At 35.1% G+C, this 19,206-nt stretch overlaps 1 protein-coding gene across 5 annotated transcripts in view; it reads right to left on the minus strand.

The window, feature by feature from the left end:
- The window catches only part of LOC120341953 (uncharacterized), a 130,938-nt gene that overhangs the window by 71,772 nt on the left and 39,960 nt on the right, over positions 1-19,206 (minus strand). For 4 of the 5 annotated variants that reach the window (XM_078111550.1, XM_078111556.1, XM_078111561.1 and 1 more), the window contains 28 exons: positions 18,430-18,595; positions 16,017-16,314; positions 15,269-15,513; positions 14,495-14,602; positions 13,895-14,056; positions 13,283-13,516; positions 12,891-13,071; positions 12,249-12,352; positions 11,904-12,040; positions 11,503-11,659; positions 11,003-11,190; positions 10,775-10,892; positions 10,154-10,327; positions 9,668-9,857; positions 9,318-9,532; positions 8,813-8,928; positions 8,557-8,731; positions 8,379-8,429; positions 7,940-8,173; positions 7,077-7,274; positions 6,536-6,662; positions 6,070-6,198; positions 5,766-5,907; positions 4,343-4,541; positions 3,782-3,987; positions 3,061-3,336; positions 2,465-2,588; positions 1,663-1,785 (listed from right to left, as the gene is read on the minus strand). In XM_078111550.1, coding sequence (XP_077967676.1) covers positions 1,663-1,785; positions 2,465-2,588; positions 3,061-3,336; positions 3,782-3,987; positions 4,343-4,541; positions 5,766-5,907; positions 6,070-6,198; positions 6,536-6,662; positions 7,077-7,274; positions 7,940-8,173; positions 8,379-8,429; positions 8,557-8,731; positions 8,813-8,928; positions 9,318-9,532; positions 9,668-9,857; positions 10,154-10,327; positions 10,775-10,892; positions 11,003-11,190; positions 11,503-11,659; positions 11,904-12,040; positions 12,249-12,352; positions 12,891-13,071; positions 13,283-13,516; positions 13,895-14,056; positions 14,495-14,602; positions 15,269-15,513; positions 16,017-16,314; positions 18,430-18,595 — 4,777 coding nt within the window. Of the gene's footprint in view, positions 1-1,662; positions 1,786-2,464; positions 2,589-3,060; positions 3,337-3,781; positions 3,988-4,342; positions 4,542-4,820; positions 5,741-5,765; positions 5,908-6,069; positions 6,199-6,535; positions 6,663-7,076; positions 7,275-7,939; positions 8,174-8,378; positions 8,430-8,556; positions 8,732-8,812; positions 8,929-9,317; positions 9,533-9,667; positions 9,858-10,153; positions 10,328-10,774; positions 10,893-11,002; positions 11,191-11,502; positions 11,660-11,903; positions 12,041-12,248; positions 12,353-12,890; positions 13,072-13,282; positions 13,517-13,894; positions 14,057-14,494; positions 14,603-15,268; positions 15,514-16,016; positions 16,315-18,429; positions 18,596-19,206 lie in introns of those variants that run through there. The other variant, XM_078111571.1, reaches the window with a different exon arrangement.

Consider the following 19,206-nt stretch of genomic DNA (forward strand, 5'->3'; position numbering starts at 1 on the left):
ATTACTACTTAAATACTTCTTAATTACTTATAATACAAAACAATACAGAGTATAACAATTAAAAAAAAAGTGAAATGACATTATGGTTATTGTTATTGGTATTTTTAATAGTAATTCGGTCAGTAACCATGACGATGATTTTGCTTGATAAACATAACTGCATACAACGGATTGACTTGGATACAAAATGGCAAACATGGTCGTTTGGCGTTAGCACTCATATTCAACTTAAATTGTATGTTTATATATATATATAATGGAAAAATACAAAAGCCACCCAGAAGTAAAGTATTTATAATTAGAATAATTGCAACAATCCGTACATATACTGCTGAATAAAGGCACGTCCGTCAAGTCAAATATTAAAAAGCAACCAAAAATATAGGCACCCCATTTTATAGTAATTTTTTGCGTCACGAAAAGTCCATATCATTTCCCCCCTTGATTTGCCCAAAGGTCGTTTGAAAAGCTTTTCTCTGATAATTTAGCTTTAAAATCCCAAACTAATATTTAATGTAAACATGCTTGAATTTAGACTGATGGTTAATGTAATACATTTTTCGTTTTAACTTGTCAGTATTGCAGAGTACCGACGGGAGAAATACCCACCCAAACAATCTAAATATAACGTATTACCGACTTTTTTTATTGTGATCTACAGCTATCAGCCAATAAAACCCAAATTTTTAATTTTTTTATTCGCCCATGATAGGTAAATATATTCAATTGCTTATTTTTATAATTATATGAATATCACACGCCACTCATATGAAATAATGCTGGTAAGGCAGGTAAAATTTTTGCGAAAGCATAAAAAAGCTATTGCGGTTAAAAATTTCGATCTCGGCCATTTTCATTTCATTTTTGTTCTTTAATCTGATTAAGTTTGGTTTACTTAAAATGCCACCGATGTAACACCGCGGATACTGATAAGAACACTGATAAAATATATAGATAAGATAAACAGTTTGTTCCTGATTTCAACCAAAAAGGCGAGTTATTACTCCGCTGTGCAACGTCTGTGACATGCCTGCCCCTCTGGTATTGTCACTTTGTTCATACATATTGTATCCAAATACTCAGTAACGACGTTCTGCTCTTCTCAACAAGCACTGTCCAAAGCTTATCAGTTCCATTCAGATTAAGTTTATCAGAGTAAGCATGCGTGCCACAATTTCACTGTTAGTAAGTGCAGTAAATTAACTGGATTTTTTCCGTAATATTTCGTGATAAAATTTTGTCAACCATAAATCATATCTGGACCAGAAATAAATAACTGATACGCTCGGTGGTATTATTCAAGTTTCCAACCGAGTTAATATTTTTTAAATCACAGAAAAATACCGGTTAATATACTGATTTTAGTAACAGTGTAGGCTAGGTTATAGGTTAAAGAGAAATTGGCCGCACTGGGTGTGCATGGAATGACACGAGACGTCAGTAGAAGGTCAGTTGTTGAGCATAAAAAGCCCTCAGTAACTTTTATATGCAATGTAGATAGAGAAGTTAATTCATTCGTTCATTTTTTGTAATTGTTAGCATGTCCCTTCTGCGGAATGGTTCTTCCTACAAAGACAACGCTCTGTTTAGGCGTAGATGACGACGATGACGGTCCGGTTCATTCGACACACACTCAGGCGTCCTGGCCACACTCTAACTCACCGTCAGAAATCACGGTGACGCGAGCTGAGCATTTGACAACGCCATATTCGTTTTCCGCCCGGCATTCATATATTCCATCGTCATCTGGGAAGCTTTCAGGGACTTGTACCTTGCACTCATCACCTGTAAATAAATAAGTATACATGTTCATAACAGCACCCTACAAACATAGGAGAAAATTGGGCGGACACCAGAACGTAGTGTGTGTACCAGGTTAGGGTTAGGGCATAATTTCATTCTAATTAAATTCATTTTAGTTCTATTACACGAGTTCGGGGACTAACCAAGTGACTTCCGTAGTATTTGTACCTGGAATTAATATTAGTAATTAAGTTAATGTTCGGCGGCAATTCTAGAGAACATAAACAGTTATATTTTTGTGAACCCAGAGTCAATCTGAACCTGATAAATGTTTTGTACAAAAGCGCCCTAAATAAACACAAAAGGTTACATAAAAATATTTTTATGGCTATCTTCAAAAACTTTGGCGATTGATCTCGAATGCATGTTTATCCTGGCATCAACTTCTTCGTTAAATCTCACGAGGACTAATCCGGAAAAAGACTACAATGACGTAACAATTGAAAAATAAGCAGCAGCTTAGACAATTTTTACTCAGATAGAATTTCAAGCATGATTATAAATAATTGACTCAATTTTGTATTTCGATTAATATTTGTTGGTAATTAATTATCCTTCCAGAATTTATGCGAAAATCACATAACTCTGTCTTTATTTTGTTTTCATTAGTGTTTTTTCCTAGAGATGGCGTGGGATTTTATTACAGATATAATTCTCATACCATTCCTGGTAATCGAAATGTCATTGTCAGCTTGTATTTCCTCGTCTTCCAAAAACCAAGTTACGTTTGGCGTTGGATCTCCAATAACTCGACAGACTAATTCAAATGGTTCAGAGTCATTCACCTGAAAAAAAATAAAAATAAATAAATACAAACATAATTGACAAACAGTGTATTATAAAGGATTCGAAATTGCAATTAATTTTTAATTTGAATAATTTATTTTTAATAAATACATTTTACAAAAAATCATGTAATATACCACACACTCCCCAAAAGTGAATGTTTTATTATGAAAATGGTTCTGTAGCAGGAAAAATAATCTTCAAAAATGTTTCGATTTGAATCATATTTTGAATTTTGTTGGAAAAAAAAATGATACAAACAGGCAGAACTGAGAGTGGCACAAGTGGTGTAAATATAAAAATGTAATATGCAAGTGGTGTATGGTGTAATTGATACATAAATACCGTGATACATTTTGCAACTTTATTAAAATGAAAATCTAAACGCTATTTTCGCAATTCTTGGACTTACTCTGTCAGAGCCTCACTCGGAGCGAGTTTAAATGAAAAAACTAATATAAACCAACCAACCGTGACGTTTTTCAGAGCTTTTAAAAACTCAGGTGCTTTCCCTTTCGGTTCTTCCCGCTCAGCTTTTGTTCTCCTTGTCGTAGGTTCTGCACCTCTAGTTCTTGTTCGTCTAGTTGCTACGGTAGTATGATCCATTTTGATTTTCATTTTGGCGGGAGCAGCAGGAAGTTCAAAACTTTTCGTTTCTTCCGTGTCTACTTCCGGGTCATCTTTGCTTGTGTGACGCTTCGAAGGAGAAAGTACTTCTCGGAAATCGACTTGTTCCGCTCGTTTCATCTATAATTGTGTAATATCTTTGAAATTGCTATTTACAACATACGGATATGCTTTACCCGCGCTTTATCAATAGACAAGTGCATACTCGCTATTGTGATATAATAAAGATATTTATCAAATAATATAGAGCACACGAATTTCCGGTTGTTACGTCATAACTTAAGATTTGATGTGATTATAGTCGATATAGAAAATAATTTGATGATATAATATAAAAGTAAATAAATTGCAATGTCAATGGAGCTTGATCAACATGAAACATATGCGCCAACCATATGGCCAGAGATAATTCACATTTAAACTTTAACCAATTATAATTACTGTAGAAGTCTAAGTGAACTATACAATTTTTTTGCTGGTATTATTCATGGCTACATGTCTTGTATTGAGAGAACTGTTTGACTCATTGTCTTCATGTCATGTTCTGACGTCATAATGAAAATACCTTAGTGTTTTCTTCTTTGTAGGCTTTAGTTACGACTTTGGTTTTGAGTGCTTCGCCTCTAAAATCTTTCTGTTCCGCCATTTTAGATTTTATTTTGTCCTCTTCGTAGGCTTTTGTTCTAACTTTGGTCTTCAAAGCTTCGTCTCTGAAGTCTTTCTGTTCGGCCTGTTTCACTTTAATTGCGTCATTGGTCACTTGCTTGGTTTCTGTAAACACAAAATCCGATATATAAAACTGTAGCCGTCAAAGAGTAATAGTCATGATAGACCAATGAGGAATTAGTTATAATCAATTCGAGTGGCTTTTAACTTAAAATTGTTTGTATAAATATTGTTAAAAGAGCTAGATAAAGAGGCCATCAATTGGAAGCAGCATAATTTTGCAATTCTAAAATATAGAAGTTTTATGGGGTCATGGGTCGGAAAACTGGTCTGGATAGAATGGTAACAGGATGCTGCCAGAATGAAAAAAATAACCATATTTTGTAATGGTTATTCATTGTGATATGGATGTTATAAATTGGGAAACAAAATATAAATGAGTCCGAACTTATCGACTTACCAACTTTTCGGACCAAATTTGACCGAAAATCTTTCTGTTCGGCTCGAAGTTTTTTACGCTCATCTTCAGAAAGTACTTTCGTTCTTACTGGTCGAGATAAAACTTCCCTAAAATCAGGCTGTTCTTCTTCTCTTTTAGATGAAGTTGGTTCCGGGCTGAGTGGTTGTTCAGTTTTCTTCAAAACTCCCCGAAAATCGACCTTGAAAAAAATATTGAAAAGGGGGATTTTTGATTTGTATAGCGTATATAGCATAGACAAGTCAGAATAGGTTATATATTGAAACGGAAGTCAATTGGACAAATCATGACGCAGACTGTGACATCTCGTGTTGTTACCAGTAAAAAATGGGAATTGCTGAACATACTTTGTTCCATGTGAACGACCGAAGGCTTGCACGAATACGTTCATAACTAGTTTAAAAGCTTAAAAAGAGATGATCAGGTTGGCACTAGTCATCGAAGAAGATTTTACTCTCACATTGTTGCCATTTTTCCAGTTGAGTATGATCCTCACAATTGCATATGCTCCAAATAGAGACAGAGCAATTTCAGGCACTGCGTCAAACAGACACCGTGTGTAACTAGTTAAACTATCCATTCTATTCTACAAATCAACAAATAAGTTCCGACACCAAGGGTCACACCAATGTCAGACTATCTATTTAATGTGGCCAGATATTGACGCATAGCGTCTTCTGCTACCTAATAGATGAATTTAGTATTTTATTTTCATTGATATTGAATTCAAATCTATTACCCAGTTAAAATATATATGTTTGCCTTATTCCTTGTATATTTACTCAGAAGACGAAGTCAAAAATTCAAGGTAGAATAAATCCTATTCCTGTGAACTTAGCTTTTAATTTACACAAAACTTCCATAAGAAGCCCATATTTCTCCCCTGCTATACTGCTCACAAATGTAACATTTAAATCTTAATTTGATAAAAACAAATCGCTGTCCTTATCCAAAATGTAAATATCATTCAACCATCCATATAATATGATATTACTATGCTATTGCATATGCATTAGTCCGTGTTGCCATTAACAATTTCTGGCCTTTTTGAGTTCGCGACAAAATACGCCGAATTTGAATGAATCATAGCTATCACTTTTGCCAGTCATTTTATAATTATCATTGGCCACGTATATATCATAATTAATTGGGCATGATTACTAAAAATTAATCAAATGCGTCACTCTCATCCTATATGTCATAGTTTTTAGTTTAGTGTCAATTATGCCTCCTACCCATTTAGCGTGAAATATTGAAATTACATCAAACCATGTATGGCTGGCTTGGTATAATTCAATGTAAAATAAGATAAAGCTGAATGAGAGTTTCGAGGAAGTAAAGTAAATGGGCATTTAAGCCATGAATTAAATTTTAGAGCCATCAAATTCGAAAGTTTGAATTTCACCTGTTCAGGTTGGGAATCTTGAACCATTTTGCCTTTTGACGTAGATTTCTTCAATACTCCTCTGAAATCTTTTTTCTCCTCTTGTTTTTTAGCTGCGTTAACGATCAAGGACACGGTGCATGTGACGTCACCAAGGAGGTTGCTAGGCAACAAAAACAAAAAACATTACGACATATTATGGTTTTCACCAACATAACTCTATATATGAGCGGAATCAATTTTGAAAACATGTACGGCATTAATTACTTCAATTCATATGACGCCATTGATGACGTAATCAACATATCATAATATTTGATATTACCTGCTGCACGCTGCATATCTGCCAGCGTCCTCAATTCTGGTTTCAACAATTTCTAATGAATGCGTGTAGCCATTGCTGCTATTTGCGGCAGTGATCTTCAGTCTCTCGTTTCCAGTAATTGGGCGATTACTAAAATATAAAATTATGAATGTAATTTCAATCAAAATCAAGCAATAGAATAGTAACAGGGGTGCATTACGTGTATTCGATATTTTGTAATTCGTACAAAGCAAAACTGACATAATATAGACGTGTTGTTGAGAGAGAGAGAAACTATCTCACAACAAATTTGCTCTCAGATGACAGCAAAACTGAGTGAGAAATAGAACTCGTACTGGTTTAGCCGAAAATAAGTTCGGCAAAGTTTTGTACTGGTGTGTCAATAAAATTTCTCTGCTGAAAGTTTTTCCCAAAGCGCTTATTTTATAGGTATACAATTATATATGAATGATAGACAAATACGTACCAATATAACCATTTTACTGTCGGAGTAGGCTCTCCGTCAACTTTGCATGTTAATAACGCAGTTTCTCCAGCGTTTACTGTAACAGGTCTGGGTTTCAGCATAAAATTTGGCGGATCTCCGTCAATTTCTACAAAGGAAATGAACAACTTGACGTTTTAATAAAGTATAATTATATAGCATTTAAAGGTACAGGCTATCGTCAAGTAGTCTGTCAGAAATTTATTTTTGCGACAACATTGAACATTCTCTCAAAAATACCATTGGAAACTGACATTTCACCTCTTCCGGAAATGAACTTTCGGATATAAATATTATGAATAGCTGCATTCATTTCAATTTTTAGCGTGAATTAGAATTATTTAAAAAAGCATGTTCATTATTTTCCAAACCAAATTACAAAACTATTATAAGAACCAAATCGAAAATATTGCAATAATTGAAGTCAAAGTGGACAGCAACAAAAGATTTCTAATATTACACAATATGAGTGTAACTTCACAGGATGAAAGATGAATCACAGTGGCAAAACAGCAACAAATACCTTCAACGGTCATTTTCATTTGCGCGTTGGCTTCTCCTGCTGCGTTTTTAGCAACGCAAGAGTAAATTCCGCTGTCTTCTGGAAAAATTTCAGCAAAAACGAGGGTTCTTGTCTCAGCATCTGTTTCATATTTGAAATCATCTGATTCCTCAATTTCTTCGTCGTTAACGAACCACTTAACAACAGGAGGTGGACACCCTGCCAAGGAAAATAAAACAAATGAGATGGTAGTGATGACAGCATTACCTTTTTTCGTGAATACTGTTATTCAATCAAACTTCTAGTGATTTCTATCAACATCTTGAGCGATTTTTTGTGATAAATATGATGTTTAGTTTTTTCACTCAAATATACCTGTTGTGGCCAATGCTCAAGTATTTTAGTTCACTGAAGGCCGAAATTTCATTTTTTTTAATGGTGGAATTGAAAAAAAAATTTTGTTCCAATAAACGACAAATTTTTCTTCGGAAATTCAAAGGGCATCAAGTGTTACCTGTTGTGGCCAATGTTCGAGTATTTTAGTTCACTGATGACCGGAATTTCATTTTTTAATGGTGGTATTAAATAATAATTTGTTCCAATAAAAGACACATTTTTCTTGGGAAATTGAAGGATATCAAGCTTATTAAGCTTTTCTAACGGTATATAAAAGGAGTATAGATACGTCAATGTTTTTGGTATCAAAAGTTAATTTTGTGATTTTTTCCGAGTTGGAGTCGGAGTCAAATTTTTTTCAGTACGAGGCTGGGAATCGGAGACGATTGAAATTTTCTCCCGACTCCACGGCCCTGAATAACATGAAACTGCAATAAGAAATCAGTTAATTGTCAGCAATTAACCATATGTAATGTGTGATAACTTACCAGCAACACGAGCCGTTAGCCTGTAGTTTATCGAACCATCTGGGACGATTCTGTCTTCCAAATCTTCCAAGAACGTTGGAGGTCTATCTGGACCATCATGAGCCGTTGTTTCGTCTTCCGATGATTGCGCTTGATGACTGCTTTGTACTTTGGCCGTTCCATTGGTTCCATTCATATGAGTCATGCTTGTCGTAGGTGTAGATTTCTTGCTTGAAGCAGGAGATTTGACGGGCTCTAAGTAAAGTATATGAATGCTGTTTTATTCGACATACTGACTCATATTTTGGCTACAATCAAAACTACTGTCAGATGAAGAAGTTTAATAAAATGCCTCAAAGTAATGGGTTGTCTAAAAACAGCAGTTATAACCAACTACTCGATTGGTGGACGTTTGAAAAAATAATATAAACTAAGAAAATCAAAAACAAATATTTCAAACCTTTTGGCTCAACTTTGGGTGTGACATTTCGTTTTGGTGGTTTAGGATGTTCTGGAAAGAAAAAAAAAAGAATGGATTAAACGTTTCTCCAGAAAAGTTAAAAATCTTATTTTACAAAAAAGAAACACTCATATTTCAAAATATAAACAATTACAGCTAAGAGCAAAAATCAATATACCTTTAACAGTTACTTTGCAAGAGCACATCACCCTTTTTAGTTTATTTTGAGCGATGCAAGTATAAACTCCTTCGTCTTCCGGGAGTGCTTCCGGTAAAAATAATTCTATGTGACCATCTTCCGCATATTTACAATCGGCATCTGTCAAGGGGTCACCATCCAAAAGCCAAGTAATCTAAGGAAAAGGGACAATTGTGTTAGACAAATATCAAAATGACAAATGAAATGGCATTTTCAAAACTGTAATTTTCCTCACCGTTGGGCGCGGATTTCCTTTTACTTGACATTTCAACAATATATCTTGATCTTCTTGTATGGTCATATCTTCTAATTGGATGGGAAACGAAGGACCTTCTTCCGAGACTTTTTTAGCTAAAAGAAAACAATAAAATTGAAACAAGCACAGATAGTAGAAATTTAGTCGCGTCATACATAGATCTAGTTTAATGTGTGCCACTAAAATGGTGGTCGAATACACAGAAAGGAATTTAGCATATTATAAATTTTAGCCACGTAGCACCTTTGTATCAAAATTGGAGCGAATCCTACAGGAAAGGGAACAGACAGTTTGGACTTAAAATAAACATACTTTATTGCAAATTTCGAGGTTAGAAATGTAGATTTTGTACAGATGCGAAGTGATAACGAGAAAAGGAATAAAGTACGAGAGAATCAGGGATTCTGGGAATAAGGAGCTTTTCGAGAGAATCTTTAAGAAAGAAAAAAGAGAAGAAAATGAGAGAGTTCAAATGAAAGCTCACCTGCTACATTAACTTTGCAACTTGTCTTTGTTTCCCCGCCTTTAGTTTTTGCTATACATTCATATACTCCAGAATCTTCCTTCATGGCGTCTTCTAATACCATACGGGCCACTCCATCTTTATAAGAAGCATCACCGTCTTCAGCTTCTAATTTTTGACCATCCAACATCCATATTATCTGCAGATCAGGCGTGTTTGCAATTTCGCACATTAACCTGAAATGATGTATTGTTAATCCAATGCACTACATAGATTAATTGAAAACAATTGACGAAGAAGGTAAAATTGTAATAAGAGTGTTTGTAATAGGAAGATTGACCACTATTTTTGTGAAACATAAATACACAAACCTAATGTCCTCTCCTTCTTCTAAATTTAGGTTTTGCAGATTTTTCGTAAAATTAGGTTTCTTGATTTCCTGTTTCGCGCAAACCGTAACGACACAGACCGACTCTGATTCTCCAGATAAATTTCTCGCTGTACAAACATATTTTCCTCCATCGCTGCTTCCAGCTTTACGAATACGTACACTGGCTTTACCTATGACAAAATTGATGATAGATTTGAGTTGTTGACGTTTTTAGCCTTCAGCATATCTTTATTATACTGGATACGTCCGATGAATTTAATGCGACATTGTTCAAGTTATATTATGCTATTCGAAAATAGATTTTGGAGAATTCACAAGATGAAAAATGTTTATTTTCTTTTAAGCTTACAATTTCCGCAGTGAAATTATAGGTTGTGTTGGATTTTAAAAAAGAGTTATTGAAGCCTACGATTGTCAGCTACCATTATCGAAATAGCGGTCACGTATAACGTTATTATGTTTCTACCTTCTTCATAGGATGTCTCTGAGTTCAGAACGCTGAGTGATCGGCCATTTCGTGTCCACGTTACGCGTGGTTGAGGATGACCTTTAACCTGGCAACCGAAAGTGACTTCTTGTCCTTCATCGACTTCAACAGATTCGGGTAGTTTTGTAAGAAAACTGGGTGCCTCTCGTTTGGCTGCAATAAAAAATTAATTTGACTATTCTTTTTTGTGTGCGAAGTTTAAAATACCTCTACCTATTAAAACTACAAAAATGTTACCCATTACCAATTTAAGAGATGTTTTTGGTCAGACGCAAAGGTTACTTGAATACAAAATAAACTTACAAACCTAATAGGACTGTAGCTTTTAATAAATAAATATGAGATAAATTGGAATTTAAATTCGAGTTGGTAAGACAATTATACGAAATTAGCCAAGGCCAGAAAGAGGGTAAGCTATGCCCGATCAGGAGCACTATTTAGCCTCCATATCAATTGTATTCTAACATCACTTCATACATAACAATTTTGCGTAGATTGAATTGCTTTTCCGACCCTATGGCTACGCAAAGTCCGGTATATTGCTCAGTTGTCTGTTAAAACATATCAAAAGATTGGCAAATTTTCGCAACGAGTTCTCACCTCTAATATACAACCGTCCTTCATTACTAGATTGGCCGGCAGCGTTTTTAGCGGTGCATACAACGTTGCCTCCGTGATCGGGAGTAACAGAATTTATTGTCAATATTGCTCGTCCGTTCTGAAGAGAAAACAGTTCGTGAAAGAAATGTTTGCAAAATAGTCTCAATGTTTCGTTACTAGCTTAATTTAGACCTTTCGCAGTAACACAAAACGTAATTGCTTGTTTACCTCAAATGATTGTTGTGCTCCTTTAACAAGTTTTCTATCAATTTTCCACGTTATTTCCGGTTCCGGTGACCCTCTGACCTGGCATTCAAACGTCACCGTATCTCCTTCCATTGCTCTCGTGTACTCTTCGAATTTTGAAACGAACTCAGGCGCTCTTTCAATAATTGGAGGCGCTTTTTCAGGTAGTTCTGTATATATAAACATATATTGGTTATAGTAGAATATTGAACATTGTATTTGGTATTGAAATGAAATTTGAAAGTATAGCGAAGCATTGCTTGACACTTTTAGTGTATCATGCAACGCAGACTTTGAATAATTGGTATTTTAAAAGTATTGACAACCATCTTCTATATAAGCACCATGCTTTATGAAAAATGAAAAAAAAATATCACAAAATTTGATGAATTCTTAGACAACTAAAATGAACCATAAATATTTCAACAGTCATGATTACTGGAAGATATTGTTTTGCAAAAAATAAACAAAATTTGAATTACCTGAAACTACAACTTGACAGCTAGTCTGTGCTCGGCCTTCATTGTTTGTGGCAATACAGCTATAACATCCTGAGTCTTCGGGAGTAACTTGTTCAAGAGTAAGTATGGCTGCCCCGCCTTTTAGGGTCATTTCCAATCCGTCTCCCGGTTCCAAAACCTAGTTTTGTTAGAAAAGAATGTATAAAAATCGATGATGTATAAATACATCATCATCATCGAGTTTACAAAAAACTGCAATATTATCAGTCCCAAGACAGAGCAACACTCATTTGGAAAAAAGGAAATGGTTGAATAAGAAATTTCTTATTTATATTCTAGTCGAGACTGTATAGACTTTTTTAGCTAACTTTCTGCTACCAAAAGAAATCAAGGAAAAATAATTAATTTTCAATTTCATTTACCTCTTCATTTAGGCACCATTGCACCCTGGGCTCGGGTGTTCCGGTCAGCATACATTTTAAACAAATATCCTCTCCTTCCTTTGTCTTGATATCAGACAAAGGTCCAGTGAATTCAGGAGGTACGTCTAATCTCTTTTCTGTTGAATAGATAATAAAAAAACAAGTTATAAATATAGAAATTTCAATGACAATTCATCGAACTTTTCATGTTTCTTGTTTCATAATTGTTCGCTCTTCGTGTAATTGTAAAAACTTATGTCTACCAGTTAAATTTCCAGGTGGAAAACATCTATAATTTCAAGCCTTCAAGGATCAATAATTTTGTTTTCAAAAATTTTTACTTACGTTTTATCCGAACTCTGCAAGCCACTGAATCCTCACCTGCATCATTTATTGCAGTACACATATATTGACCGCTACTTGCCATTGATACGTTGCGCAATACAAGTCTAAAAATAACAAATTCATTTTTATGGGAAGCCCATACTATCGTCCCTAGCAAGACTTCACATATCAAAAAAAAGAAATAGCTGAGGTTGGGAATAGGGATGTCCAAAAAAATTCAATTAAACAAAACAAATACTTTCGAAAAAATACCCATTTTAGGATTTTTGATAAAAAACAAAATTATTTTATTCGCCGTTTTAGCTGCGAAATATTGATTTACGCTTTTCAAATACTCAATTTTCCTGAAGTAAATTGAAGTAATTATAATTAATAGCGAGATAGAATTCAAGATGACAGAATCGGTCGAAAATGGGCATAGTTTGGTTCGAAAAGCTTGAAAACCTGAATCATTTCCTATTAACACACATAGCTTCACGCCAACTAATATTATATGCTATTAAATCATGTTTATTTACATAAAATATTTCATATCTTGAATTATTTAATTAAAAATATAATTTCTCGAATATTGTCTATAGGAATTGCCGATTGATGACAACATGATATATCTACATGTGTTTGTTATAAATTAACACCTACTTTGCGATGTTGTTACGATAAAAGCAATCGCCGTCCGAAATTTCTTCTCCATCTAGTGACCAGAGTACTTCCGGAGAGGGCATTCCGCTCACTTCCGCTTCCAGGGTCAAAGTTTCTCCCTCGGCAATTCGAACATCTTTTGGTGGTTTTGTGAACTTTGGCTTGCTTTGTTTTTGCTTAGCTATAATAAGAAATCATGGAACTAAATAATTGGTGATCCCGATACAATTGGCCACCGTTATGTCAGGGCATATTACCGGATAACTTCTTATCATTTTGCGCACCCGTATTCGTCTTGTATTATACTACACCCATACGTTTATTATGCTAATCTATGCTATTTCATACATATTCGGCCAAGATGCAAAATCCATTTTATGTCTATAGCTTACTTTTTACTGTCACTCTGCTGCTACATTTCGAGTCACCAGCATCGTTTTTCGCTAAACAAAGATACTCTCCAGCATGTGAGGACTTCACTCCAGATACCCTCAGAGTAGCGACTCCATTTCGAACGTTTATATTCGTATTCGCCTCACGGTTCGAAATAGGAACGCCATCTTTTGTCCAAGTCAATTCGGGTGTAGGAGTGCCGGTTATTTCGCATTTCAATTCCAAGTCTTCGCCTGGAAAAAAGAAATTTTTCTTTGTTGATTGAGGAATGTACAAGGATTTAGGAGTTGCTGGTCTGATGCCGAATATCATCTTCTGTGATACCCGAATTATCATTAACATTATCCCTTGCACTTACTGTCTCCTAAGGAGACGGTTTGAATAGCAATTGCGACTACATAAACATCTCTACTCCTAATCGATCCTCAAATCACATCGTACGGTAAAAATTTTAATTACGGTGAACGTTGATTACTAATCATTGTTTACCATTTTATCAAGGCAGACGTGACGAATTGATAAAGTATTCGAACAGTGGAAATTCCACTATCGTTGAACTTCTTTTAAGCTTTAACAGAATTTATAGTAACTTTTTTATTTATACGGCAAACCTTCTAAAACTTGAGTGCTTGAAAGCCTTCTTGTAAAGGTTGGTGCAACTTGATTCGATCTTCTTGATCTGTATGGTGACGTCATAGTATCTTCGTTGGATGAAATCGAGCGTGACGAAGATGTGGATATGCGTGATGAAGCTAAATTTCTATTTGTCGAATCTATAATATAGAAAAGATACAAATTAAGGTACTCCCGTAGTATGTGTACCAGGTTAGAATTGGGCCATAATTTTATTCCTATTTTTTTTTTATATTTTAGTTCCATTACGACTTCTGGAGAGCCCAAATTAGGGAGTATGTGGAAGGATAGCTGTTCAAAAATCAAAATTCGGTATTAAATAACAAGAAAGCAATGCTCGAAGATATGGTACACGCAGATTAATGACTAACGCAATGTCAGGAATACTTGACTTAAAAAAAAAATAATAGTAATAGCGAAATCAGATATTAAAAATATGAAATTTATTGAACTATTATTGCGAGGAGGAGCAATTTTTACAACAATCCCAAACAGATCAATAACAGCAACATCGCACAACGATCCATGCTTGGGTTAACTTTGGGTGTAAAATTTCTTTTTCTATCCATGATACTTACTTATGGTAATTTCAAGGTGTTGTGACTTGTTGCCGCGAGTAGTGTTGTTATTGAGCTTATCTGTAATTTCATTGCTATGGACAACGGTACGACTTGGCTTTTCGTAACCTGTATATTAGTACAAAAAGAAAATGATATGGTTAATAGAACCGTAAAAATATATACTTCTATAAAAATATATAGTTTTGTTTTCAACGCGACTAATAATGCATTACATTCAAAAAAAAATTGCAGATAATTTATCTCAAATTGATATACTCTTCGCAAATGATACTTAATGAAACCTATTTGGTCATGGCCTACAGAGAACCGCTCCGTGGCCAACTAGATGGGCCGAGGACCCAGTTTGAGGAAGCCTGTACCAGCTTATTTAGAAGGAAAGCAATACACACACCAACTGAAGTCGGGCCATGTTCACAACACTACGTAAGTAGTCCACTTCTAGCTGGCGTGACACAACCGTTTTGCATATGTTATTCCTAACCCCCACCTGACTACGTCGTTCTAAAATTACGTCATGCAATAACATATGCAAAAATAGTTGTGCCACGCCAAACAGAAATATTTACGTCGTTTAGTGAACATGCGCCCGGAGGTATGCTTCATATCGACCGAGACGAATACTAAGAGCTCGGACAAACTACATCAGCCAGATATTTCGCCAGCTCATTTTTACACGGCTATGCTAGACAGAATTTTTCATATTTGTCACAGTGAGACGGATCAATCATAGAGCAAACGATTGGCAGTAAACAATTGCAAACACAAAAGTACCTTTGCTTCCCGCTCCAAGAACATGAACATCCACGGTAGCTGTTTGCCTGCCCAGTGAATTTTTAGCCTGAACAGAATATTTCCCAGCGTCGTCTGCATTACAGTCTTCAATTTCAAGGTAATGGTCGTTTCCATCTTCACGAATAATCACCCGATCATCGTTGATATCTTCAAATTTGGTTCCGTCGCGTTCCCATATTATAGTTGGTTTAGGATGACCAAGTATGGTGCATTTGAGAATGAGCCTAAAATTGATATAATTGGAGTGAAAATGCTTAATGAGAGTTTGTTCAAAAAGTTTATTGAATTACAACACAACAAAACGGGAAAATAACCTTTAAAATTTTAAAATATTGCTTGTGGGATTTTTCAAATAAGTGTACCTAATTCCAATCAAAATAAAAAAGACTACTATTGGTTGCCTACGTCTGTAAATATTCATCATATCCCATACAAATGATTTGCTTAAAATATTTGAATATACAAATTCAAGGAGCGCTGGCCAAACGTAAAGATTTCAGACAACTGGGCCCAACACCTCATCTAAGATGTATTAGATTGGGTTGGCAATGATGAAATGGAACGATTCTGGTACTTCCAAAAATCGCAGCTCCTTCAGTATGAGTGATCTCTTGTACAAAGCCTTGTTCATGGCGAAAGAGCAATACGTCATATAAAACTTATAAAAAAATGTGACGGCGTCCGCATTTTTGCCGAGAAAGTGTCACTAGTTTACTACAATACTTACTTTTCTCCAGCTTCGACATTTTGGGGTCTTGGTCGTAAGATAAATCCCGGTGCTCTGCGTCTTGGTGACGACCCACTTCCGCTGCTCGAACGAGATTTCTCTGTAGTCCATGACGATACTGATCCTGAAACTAGCCGCGAATTGGCGGCGCGCCCCAATTTGGGCGACATGGATGGAGAACTCAGGGCTGACGTTGCTGGACTACCGGAGCTAGAATAGGTGGGTGTGGCTACTTCAGAACTGTCCTGCCCAGATCGACGACCTCTTGGAGTACTAGAGCGGCTGGAGTATGAAGATTCTAGAAAAAAAATTATTACATCAGAAAGGTATTCAGATCATTACGGAGTAATTTTTATTATGTCGTCGCCTAATCAGAATCTGGCTAGGACCAAATATTTCAAAAATGTCTTGACTATGAATATTTAGAAATTAGATTCAAGATTGATTTTGTTCAGATATTCTCGCAAAATACGGTATTTGTTCCAATTTTGAAATGCAGAAATCTGATGATTTTATATCAAAACAAACCATGTTGGAATCTGTTCTCAAACATTAAAAACGATAATTATACGCCAGTGTAACTTGTTTCATTTTCGTTCTACCAACACATAGAAGTGGCTTCACAATAATGGCAGTTACAAATGAATCAAATATTTTATTGGTCTCATAAAAGAAACAGCTGGTATGGTTTAATAGTCGGCTTACTAACTCCAAAACAAGTAAGCAATGCCCAATCATATCGACACGAAGATCGCTACAGGTACAGTAAGGCCTGAAAGCATCGAATTTGCTGGAAACATACGCGGACAAGTAATACATAGCCGGTCGATCAATGCGGAACAAATAGTGTTCCAATTTAGGTAAAAACGGCAATATTTTTGGTGAAATATGGCGTCCTATAGATTTCATAGGAAAAATAAAAAATAACTAAATAAATGTGATGCCTTCATCTAACTTCAAGTAATAAAAATTTGAAATTGATTGTTCTATTGGTGACGGAGAAGAGCGATTACTTTCCAACAACAGCAACAAGGATAACAACAAAAAGTAATTAGAAAACGATCCACAGGTCCACTTAGTGTCCAATAAACACTGCAATGCAGCTTATTTTAAAGAATGCCCAATCAATTGAATTATAATAAAATACGAAATAATAATATGAAACTAAAAAAGTACTGTAATTAAACAGAGCGGCAATTAGCGCGACCCCGATTGACCTATGTAATAAAGACTTGGGAGAATTTTGTCGTTACAAAATAGATATTAATTAAGTGTAATTTAGCTCCTTTAACATCGAAATTTTCTATGTCTAATTATGCACCTGTGTCACTTTGGGCAACAAACATTCATGGGTAATTTGGTCAATGATTGATCGTCGTTAAAATATCGTTTTGCGTACTATCAAAAATTTTCATTATGCTAAGTTATTTTTGTATGTTATTACGCTCTAGAAATTGATTTCATAATTACATAAGTTAGTTTGTACATTCGAATTGGAATACAGTTAAATTCGTGTCTTTTTTCTGCTTTTTTTAGGATTGACCGAAATCACTTAACAATGAAGACGTTCTAAAATCAGCAATGTAGCATTAGAAGTATTATTTGTTAAATTAAATGTCTAGTTTATCTATGCCAAGGTCAAATTGTATTTTGTACGGTGATTTCAAGGTCATAATCGGAAGGTCATATGAGGTCATGAATTTTTGCTATAATTGGGGTATGTTTAATTATATTAATACAGTTTTAAATAATAACAATTAGGGTAGCGATAATTCGCCAAATGAACGAAATGGAAATTTACGTTATAGTTGGGATGGAACAGCAAAATTACGTGGGAACATTGGAATAGATGCAAAAAAAATCAAAAAGGGGTCAAAGTTTCAAAGATTACTAGTTAGATGGCTTTATGCGTTTTATGTTGTGTTTTTTAAGCATTGTTAAAAACATGGATTTGTACAATCAGTAACATGCAGATTGGGAGCTTAGCTGCTAATGTGACGGCCCAAGATCAATTAGATTGGACAAACCTTTAATACTGAATAAATAAAACATTGAAACCGAGATCTCTATTTCGACAAGAAAAGATTGCAAATAATAACCAAACAAGTCATGTATTGTATGTTTATTCTGGTATTTGAACTCATTTTAGAAAATTACCTTTCGTTTCGACCGTGCGCCGATGTGTTTATTATAGTTCCTTCTCGGAAAAAAATGCAGAATTAGTTTAACTTTGAGCTTGTTTGAGTTAATTGCTACTTATAATGTGTAGACTAAATTATGTCAGCGGAAGCAACAAAGAATGAGAATTAGCACCTACTCATCGGAAAACTCATGTTGAATATAACCAAGGTCCAAAGATGTATCTTAGATATTATTCGCTCCTTTCTTAACAGCTAGAATTGCATGTACTCACCTTTCACTCGCAATTGTGCAGAACAAGTCTCGTTGCCGACGTGATTAGATGCCCGAATAGAATATGTTCCTGTATCTGCGTGATCCGTACGTGATAATACTAGGCTATGAGTTCCATACATTTCCATAATACGAACACGACTACTTGCTGTGATCTCTTTTCCGTCCTAAAATGATGAAAATAAAAGAAACACTGATTTTATTCACGTGGGACTGTTTTGAAAAAACTTCCAAATAAATGAATAACAGAAAACAGAGAGATATTGTCCTTCAGAAATCCCAGGAAGGCCACTGGCGTTTTGATAGAAAAATTTAGGATATTGACGATTCGAAACACATTTAGCGATTATTATATTAATTTCTCGACACGATTTCTCGGAACAGATGAAAAATAACAAAACTCAGAAATAGGACTCTTTTCTATCAATTTTAATACAATCATCATCGCCTTCACAGCCACTATCACCTCGCCATTTACATTACAAAGACACCACGCCGCAGTAAATACGCTTGGCTGCATCGCACCAATCTCTTTATCTTCAGAAGCGGGACGTCGATCAAAAGTTCAAGTTAGCATCAAAGTTGTCGAAAAATGTAAATATACAAATTAGAAACCATTTAAGTGCTTTGAGCGACAGGTTATCGACAATATCACCACTAGAGATCTAGATTTTTATTTTATCGCTAAAAAGCGACTTTCATAAAACGATGGCCAAAATACCAAGGGAATTTTAGAAAGAATGAAAACGCATTGTTAAAAACTGGGAACTAATCGGGT

Source organism: Styela clava, chromosome 1 (assembly GCF_964204865.1).
Source record: "Styela clava chromosome 1, kaStyClav1.hap1.2, whole genome shotgun sequence".
NCBI lineage: Eukaryota > Metazoa > Chordata > Ascidiacea > Stolidobranchia > Styelidae > Styela > Styela clava.